Source organism: Odontesthes bonariensis, chromosome 21 (assembly GCF_027942865.1).
Source record: "Odontesthes bonariensis isolate fOdoBon6 chromosome 21, fOdoBon6.hap1, whole genome shotgun sequence".
Taxonomy (NCBI): domain Eukaryota; kingdom Metazoa; phylum Chordata; class Actinopteri; order Atheriniformes; family Atherinopsidae; genus Odontesthes; species Odontesthes bonariensis.
In genome coordinates this window covers 3599598-3608764 of record NC_134526.1, presented here as the reverse complement: position 1 = coordinate 3608764, position 9167 = coordinate 3599598, and the positions used below count along the sequence as shown (strand labels likewise).

General features: G+C 44.7%; 1 protein-coding gene across 2 annotated transcripts in view; it reads right to left on the bottom strand.

Moving 5' to 3' along the window:
• Positions 1-5558: 5558 nt before the first annotated feature.
• The window catches only part of tmem104 (transmembrane protein 104), a 95917-nt gene continuing 92308 nt past the window's right edge, over positions 5559-9167 (bottom strand). For both annotated transcript variants that reach the window (XM_075453845.1, XM_075453844.1), the window contains one exon: positions 5559-8465. In XM_075453845.1, the coding sequence (XP_075309960.1) occupies positions 7702-8465 (764 nt within the window). In that variant the 3' untranslated portion in view covers positions 5559-7701. The remainder of the gene's footprint in view (positions 8466-9167) is intronic.

Sequence of the window (9167 nt, the reverse complement as noted above, 5' to 3'; positions counted from 1 at the left end):
GCTAATGCGCGATATTTATCAGCGTTAAATAATTAATGCGTTGACGCGATAATAACGAGTTAACTCGCCCAGCCCTAATGGATATAGTTATTTACGCCCCCACAGCTCAATTATAGGATATAATTATGATATATTAGCTCGTCTGTTTTGTTTTGTATTGGGTGAGGCAACCCCAAACCATATTTCAACCCGTGCTGAACAGTCATCTTTCATCCAAATGTCTGTTGTTACTTACCTTTATGTTCAGTTTTTTCCTTGCGTTTCAACCGAAAGTGTCTGAAGATAGCAAATCTGTTTCTAATAGGTAAGGCAAGGCAATTTTATTTATAGATTTTTATTTATCTAATTTTATTTTTTTATTTATAAAATTTCATTTTTTTAAAATCTTTTTTATAACATTTTTTAATTTTTTTTATTATATTATATTTATTTTATTTTACAATTTTATTTTTATCTTGTAGTAAGCGGAACAATTCAGATGAGCCAAGCCACAGCATCTGAGAAACTGGTCATAATACCAGTCAGGGGACTCTGCAGTTAAAAAACACGCGCTTCCCTTGTGTCCGGATAACATGGTTTCATTTTAAAAGTTACTGCTCAGACGGTTGTGAATATTTTTCTAAAAGTTGCTCTCCTGTGGGAAGGGGCCGACAGCCCACTCTGTCCTGCACGGTGGTCCGCCTGTCAGAGCAGCTCAGTCTGGGTCTGGCCAACCTCCCCGAACCACTACGACCCTAATCTCTCCCCGTTTGTACCGATGAACCTCCCAGCAGCGAGGCGTGAGAAACGGGGAAAAAGGAGGTCATTAGAAAAGGTGAAGCATCTGTCTGGAATTAAAAGAAAGCAATCTGTCATTGCAAGATGAGACGACACCTCGGCTGGTAATGAGATCCAAATGGGCTGAAAACCTCAGGCAGGTAAATATTAGCGTGTGAATAATGTGGAAACAAAGGGAGCTGGCAGATCTTCTGAGTGGTTAGAAGCAGGATGAACACTGACTGTGTTTACAGTTGCTGCCTGAGATGACTCCCATTAGCGAGGCAAGGTGAACCGAAGCTTTCAGCCATGGTGGTTGTACAGCAGGACTGCGGACAAAGGGAAAGTGTGACCTGTTAAACAGGACGCTGCAGGGGCCGCGGCGTCCCGCTCGCTGCTGCTGACACTTAATAAGCCGAGCTGACAGAGTCGTAATCGCTCCCCCAACAGGGCTCACCTGAACAGGCCAGGAGAGATAAATCCAGCAATAAAGCTGTAGAACAGAAGGAACACGGTGATGTTACTGTGTCCTCACAAGGATGAACCGGCTACATTTATACCTGCTGCTTTATATAAAGTTCTGTGGAAACAGCCGATTCACCGACACACGTTCCAACATCAACATAAACCCAGAATCTGAGGCAGAATCTGAGGCAGAACCAGAGTTAGTTCAGTTCTGAGCAGCTTTAAAGTGAATATCTGCTCTGAGCTCTGAGCCTGAAACCTCTCAGACGAGCTTTCTGTCCTTTCTTTAAGGAGTCTTCAGGAATAGTTCTCCAGGCTTCTTGAAGGACATCCCAAAGCTCTTCTTTGGATGTGGGCTGCCTTTTGTTGCGTTCTCTGCCAACATGATCCCACACTGCTTCAGTAATGTTGAGCTCCGGGCTCTGGGGAGGATTCAGCCCTCCATCAGACCTGCTGCCACTGATTTTCAGCCCACTTCTTGTGTCCTTTGGCACAGCTCAGCCTTTTCTCCCTGTTTCCCTTCCTTAAGAACGGCTTCCTGACAGCCACCCTTCCATGGAGCCCATTTCTGATGAGGCTTGGGCCAACAGCAGATGGATCAGCTGAAGGTCCAGATGCATCTCTCAGCTCCTGTGTCAGGTCTTTGCTGGATGTTTTCCTCTTTCTTAAGGACATCACTTTCAGATCCTGTTCATCTGCTGGAGATAGTTCTTTAGGCCTGACACTTCTTCTTTTGTCCTCCACTTGTCCAGTTTCATCAAATTTAACCCAACATATAGAGATATAACCATAGCTGACAGTGAAACTGTGTTATCTTTGCTGTTTTTCATAGATGCAACTAAAGAAATGGGAACAAAGTGCCTAAAGATCCAGTTTAAAATGACTTCTTCACTGTAAAAAATCTAAATTACCAAGTATATTTTTCTCATTGAGTATCTCATTACACTTAATATAAGACACAACTGCCTAACAAGCACCATTTCAGCCAGATATAGGGACTTGTTTGAAGACAATACATCTGGAATATCTATATTGTTAAATGAAAGTCTTGAAAACAAATTATTTTGAGTCACATATCATATGAAACAAGTTTTTTTTTCATTTGAAGAGGTTTTTAAGCTAATTTCAAGATCACTTTTAACTCAAAAGTCCTAAATATCACATCTTATTTCAAGAAATCTTGACAAGCTGATTTTCACTAGTTCCATTAGCAGATTTATTTTGCTTATTTCAAGCAAAAACCTCTTTTATTTGTTGTTTTTTTACTTATTTTTTTGGGGGGGGCATTTTTTTCCAGTGTTTGCTAAGTTGTCTGTTCTGTGTGGACACAACACTGGTTCATCCCTTGAATTGGGAGCCTTTTTTCTGTCTGAATGACTCATAGGTCAGAGTTAACAAGGAAAAAACACATTCCTCTGGACTGAAAATGGGTGAAAAAGCAGAAAATGTCCAAAGAAAAACTCTAAAAGACCTTCAGAAAGCTGGAGAACTATTGATGAAGACCACTTTAAAAGATTACAGGAAGGTGTTTGGAAGGAAAATATAAAGAAATGAGAGTTTTTCCACAATACTGTATCAAATATTCAGTGTTGAGAACTCAACACAAAGCAGAAGTATTAAAATTAGCTCAGTAAAAAGAGTTCCACTGTTGATAATCTGCTTCAGTGAACATTGGAGCAGTTTTAATTGGCTCTGATGAAACCAACAGATCAGAAAACATTCTAAATTTCACTCCAGGTGATCAAACGTTTGCTCTTCATCTTCCAGCATGCGGAACCGTATAAACAATACGGCAATTAAACACACGGTGACTCAATTAAGCCGCGATAAGTTTGCATTTCCAATTAAAGCTCTGCCCCCGAACATGCAGACACTACCCACATACATAAAAGGGCAGAAGGTAAATTAGATCACACTGAAGCGGCCCGGCTGAGATTGAAATTCAGAGAGGGAGGTGCCGTTTGATAATAAAAACAGCAATCTCATGTATAAATAAAAAACCCACCGAGGTGCTTCGGGGGAGATTGAGGTGAACAGGAGAGTAAAAAAAAAAAAAGAAAAAAAAAAAGCACCAATTACCTGCAGAGCACATCCAAATATTCCCGACCACGCGTGTGTGAAATTGTGTGGAAGTTTGGCTGAATGTGGAACGACTAAAGAAACAGCGAAGCCTCGATGATTCATGCAGTCGGCACCAGCAGCGACTCTAAAGTGGCTCCAGGAGAAGGAGAGCGTCCGTTTGGAAACAGGTCAGAGGAGGATTTCTGCTTCAGAAGGTTTCTTCACTGTAGCATTTTCGAACAAATTGGGCTCATTTGGATGGATTTGGATGCTTTTTGCTCTTTAAAACCTGGATCTGTGAGCTTTTAGACACGAGGAAACAGCTGGAATCCACGTGACACGAGCCTCATTCATGAGACTTTATAAATCTTCAAACAAGATAACGAAAGGCTTTAGTCGGTTCGATCTTTTGTGCCCTGACATGTTCTTTTTTTTCTGAGCTTCTGGTTCACAACCTGGGAAAAGGGAGAGGGAAACAGATGCGCTTTTGTTCATCTGAACATCTGTTCAGAGCAGAAAACTGGGTAGATCCACAGATTCTATAATAGTACAGATACGCCACTCACGGTGCATTTCCGGTTTCCAACGAGCCGATTTTGGTTGCAGTTCCACCCTTTTTCCACGTGGGGCGCTCAATTTTGGAGACCAGATTGAATGGAGTCCTATGGAGCTATACGCCCTTTCGTGCCCTTATCTCAAGATATAATTTTTTCTCTAGTAATTCGAATGCTGTTTTCGAAAGAGGATGTTTAGAAAATACCCATGGCTGAGTTTTAGATTTTTAGAGCCACTCATTTGCTTAAAAAAAGGATTTGAAGTGTATATGACGTCATACATAGCTTTCGACCGGAGATGCCGCTTTACGGCAACAATCCTGCTTGTTGTTGGTCTCAAAGGCAGCAGCGTTTTCAAGGAAGAGCTGTAGTAAGAGAGAATGTGTGGTAACATCACAGATTCTTAGGCTGTGGTAACATAAGCGGAAAAAGTCCATCTTAATTCTGTTGTCGCTTGGTATGGAGCCAGCCGTCAAGCGGTGCCTCTGGTCGTAATTCTGGTCGAGCGCTGTCATTAGCACAATGCTAGCGCGTGGTGGACAACAAGAAGCCAACCTGTAAGAAAATCAAAGGGATATATGTACTCGTTCAGTAGATTTTTGACTTGAAACCCATGTTGAGTCTCAGAAACTACATTCAAATCTGAGCGCTCTTGAGGAGACTTAGGTGAAACTGACCATTTGTAGCATCTAGCTCCATTGGGCCCCATTCATTCTGGTCTCCACCGACGCCCCAGTGGAATTCTGGTGGAACTGCAGCCAAAAAGCCGGTACAATGGGGCTTAATAGAGAGTGGCAAGGCTGTTCGTTATAATGGCTGTGGTAGATCTCAGCACTCAAAGCACTTTAAAGTAACCAAACCAAACTGTCCAATCAGAAGGCAGCTGATGGAAGGTGGTTTGGTTGCCTCCGTCTTCGCTGCAGGTCCTGAAACTCAAGTTTAACTTCTCAAGTGGGCTGTTGTCCAACCAAAGTCACCGTGGGATGTTGGGTCATGCAGATGGAAAAAAGCTCTGTAGGTCATGTGACCTCTAGTGGCCATAAGAACAACTGCATGCTGTGTAAAAACGCTCCATGAAGACGACAGTCAGGAAGTTATTGGCTAAAAACCAACCAGGAAGTGACAAAGTTTCATGTAAAACACAATCAAACTCTCCTCCTTCCTCCTTATGAGGTCAAAGTTCATGCACTGTTCTTGAGCTAATCTGAAGCCAACATGAAGTTTGGAGCTCTGCAGCGACTGACCTCTGAGCACAATGCGCCTCAGCATCCGCTGACCCCGCTGTCAGGTTTAGAGTGACTTTCAACCCAGTTATCTCGGGGTCTGAATCCGATCCGATCCAATTCTTAGTCAGATTAAGGTGTCTACATGCACTTAATAACTCAGTCTGATTGTAATTTAGCCAATAATCCGATCCTTTCAGGGCCATGTGACCCCACTGAGTGAGCTCCTGATAGATGTTTGCAGAAGCCGAGGTGCTTGGATTCACACACCTGTGGCCACGGAAGTGACTGGAACACCTGAACTTAACTACCTGGATGGGTGAGTCCCCACAGAGTCCAGACCTGAACTGCATTGAACATCGTTGGGATGCGGTGGAGAAGACTCCACACACCGGTCCGGCTCTCCATCATATAATGGATTCTATCACTTTGGCACAGTAGCTGTGTCCAGTCGAAGCTGTTAAACAAATAGAATCCCCCCCCCCGAAGGTTGAAAAGGTTCAGATGAGCAGAAAATCCTTTATTTTATTTGTGAATTGTAAAAAAACAAAGAAATCAGTAAACATTCACATACTTAAAAACGGGGAATCTTAGGCCAAACAAGCATCTTAAACAAAGATTAAACCACCCTGAAAAACCACAATGAGAACAAACAGGGGATGAATAAAAGGAGGGACGAGAAGATAGAATTAAAGCAAAGAAGGATTGTCAGTGGCATGAATGGATGCTGATGATTTCACAGAAACAGCTCTTTAAATTCAGAGTTTAGGGTTATTAAAGTAAAAAAAAAAAAAAAAAGGCACATTTAACACGATTCAGCTCCGATTACTCCCTCACACAGACATGTTTTCATCCAGGTGTTTGACTCATTCAGACACCGCTCATAATGAGAGGATGAAGAAGAGGAATAACAATGAGGTCACATCAGACGAAATCCGACGGGAACTCGCAGACGGACAGACGTTCAGCCCACGCAGGACTAATCCGACCCGACAGCCCGCCGATACGACTGTGAGAGTCGCCCTGCGGTTCGGTGAGGCGACGTCACCTTCAGCAGATTCACCTAAACGCCCTCCAACAGCTCCTCCGTGCTCCAACGCCGCCGCCGCCGCCGCCACGCACGGGCAGAAACCTCACTGTGGGTGATGGACTCAAACATTCACTTTCTTCGCTCGTTATGCTGCATTTACATGAATGTTTGCTCATTCTTGAATAAATCACTGCAACTATTTGCTGTTTTTCTGTCAAAATAACAAAATAATGAGACTTTTGCACAGTTGTTAAATAAAATGGTCATTTGGGGATTAGAAAAGGTCGGATTTCTCCTTTTGAAAACATCTCAGAACACGAGTTCTGCGTCCGTAGAGCTCCGTCACGCTGCCTTTAATGCATTTAATGCACAAGTTCACAATCGTGTAAACATAACAACCAATGAGTCTGGAGCTAAGATTAAAAGACGTCCAAAACGCTGTTCTTTAAGCCTTATTCATCCACCTGTTATTATCATCTCATGTCCAAAGCAGTAAACCGTTGTTTTAAAACATCTGTTCAGATAAAGTGCAGAACTCTGAACAAGCTAAGAGTTTAAGAAGCCGTTTGCTTCTCTGGTTAAATACTGAAACATATCTGGATCCAAATCACTTCTTTCTTTCGTCTTTCCAGATGTAAACTGAACCCAGAGATGAGAGAACTTCCAGCCTTAACCGAAACTAATTTCTCTCCCTGGTTTTGTTGTTCTTTGGCTGAGCTGCTTTTCAGAACCCTTTTACATCGGGTCAGGTTTTAGGAAGGTAAAGCTGTGCGTGCCGCCCTCACACCGCGGCTGTAGATCACGAGCATCCTGCCGGGCTGCGTGATGGATGCAGCACGAGGCTGACAGAGTCGTGAGTCGGTGCTGAGCAGAGGAAGACGCAGACACGCCCTGCGTGTTAACTGCAGGGGAGAGTGTGCGCTGATAAACAGAGGCAGAACTCTTCCTGGAAGCCCATCCGTCACAGGTTTGACTTCACTGTTGGCGAGAGGACGTCGCTGAGGAATGGATACACGTCAGCCACGATGTGTTCATTCTTCTTCTGTCGCCGGTTTCTGTTCCACGCCTGCTTTTCCTGCCTCTGCTTTATAAGAATATTCTGCTGTAACGGTCCGGCAGGTCCCTCAACATCTGAACGCTGCATCTTTTTATAGTTTGGGGAGGTTTTAATGAGGCCGATTAAAAGTAAGAGGTGCAGATCTATGACAAAGAGCGTCCTCCGAGTATCCTAATCCTCGATCAAAATGGGAAAAGTGACAATTTATACGGCGTCATCCGACAAAAACACCCCGTTTCCACTGCTGTCGTACCAGTTAGCGGGGTTTAAACCGTCTTTCATCTTTCCCCATCTGTTTCAATCGTGGCGTCTTCCCTGCGAGACGACACGTTTTTACGAGTGTGAAGACCTCAGACCGACAAAAGATCCCTTTTAATAATAAACTCCCTTTCATGCACTGCTCCAACCTTTGGTCCCTTTCAACAAATGTGATAAATTACTCTTAATTACATTTAATTTATGCAGAAAACAAAACAAAAAAAGGTCGAAAAAAGGCACAAGGTCCAACCCAAGAAACTGGCCAAACGGACGCCGATTCTTATAAGAAAGGAGTTCTCATTTTTCGGTTTCAGTCAGGATGATGTTGGCTGTGACGAACATGAGGCAGAAGGCGGCCCAAAGCAGGACGAACCACACCCAGAAGGCGTGGCGGAAGGGGGACCGGTGCTTGTTGACGGCATCTCTGCCCATCACAGGCTCCAGATGGCGCCTGCCGTAATACACCAGGCACGCCGGGATAATGTACTGGATCCCCGTGCCGGCGTAGGACCCCGTGATGCCCACCAGGGACTCCAGGTTGTGGGTGCAGAAGGCCACCACGACCGGGGGCACCAGGGTTATGAGGGGAAACACGACGCGGTCCACCACCCACGGGTAGGTGCCGCCGTCCCGGTAGAACAGCGTCTTCCAGTTGTTGCGGAGCGTCACGGCGATGATGGGGAAGTTGGTGCTGATGGTGAAAACGGGGAACAGGCCCAGAAAGTAACGCAGCACCGGGATGTCCAACACGTCGCAGTTGTCCGTGAAGTTCAGGGTGTACATGTCGTGCAGCAGCGAGCTGTCGAAGCAGAAGATGGCGGTGAAGGAGAGGAGCACGTAGAAGCCGAGGATCAGGACGTAGTCCGCCAACACCAGCGGGCCCACGCGCTTCTTGTCAGAGATGGGCGTCACCAGCGAGGGCAGCGAGTGCTGACACATGAAGGAGTACACGCACACGCCGAACAGGTTGGGGACCCCGGCCAGGCTGGCGACCGGCGGCCGGCCCTCGCCGGTGCCTTTGCCGATGCGGATGAGCGCCAAGATGATCATCATGGTGAACGCTGAAGAGAAAAAAGGAAATTAACTCGATGATCAAACGTGATACAGTCATAGGCTGTGTTCGAAACCGCATACTACATACTTCCATACTTCCATACTGATCGATCAGACAGTATGCAGAGCATTTACCCACAATGCATTTCGCTCCTGCCCGAGCCGAAATCAGCCGGCCTGAAGCTGATTTCCCTTAAGCTCTAAACTCTGTAAACTTTAGCAACATTTGAAACATTTTCAGGTGAGAAAGTAGTCGTTTAGATCCCCAACGTGTTGAAAACCTGACAAAATACCGGCTGTTTACAATTTAGTTCCCACGAATTCGGCGCTACTAAAGCTAGCCGCAGTGAGCTAACGCACTTCCGGTTATTTTCACAAAATAAAATACCCGTTGCCTTTTATCATAGGGAAAGCCATTACCATACAATTGGTGCTTTTGTTTTGAAAACAGGAAGTGAACCTACCCTTGTTGTAGCTAGCTTGAAACTGCCGTTTTGACAGGAAATGACGATCGGCGACGTCACGTTACGTTGCATCTTGGGTAGTTTGAGTATGAGTAGTAACCTCATGATGCATACCCAACATTTCGGAGAATCTAGTATGCATCCGGGAACTTCTGCTTACTCAAACTCGCATACTAACTCAAAAAGTTAGTAGGAGTAGTAGGAGAAGTATGCGGTTTCGAACACAGTCATGATGTTAATGCAGGT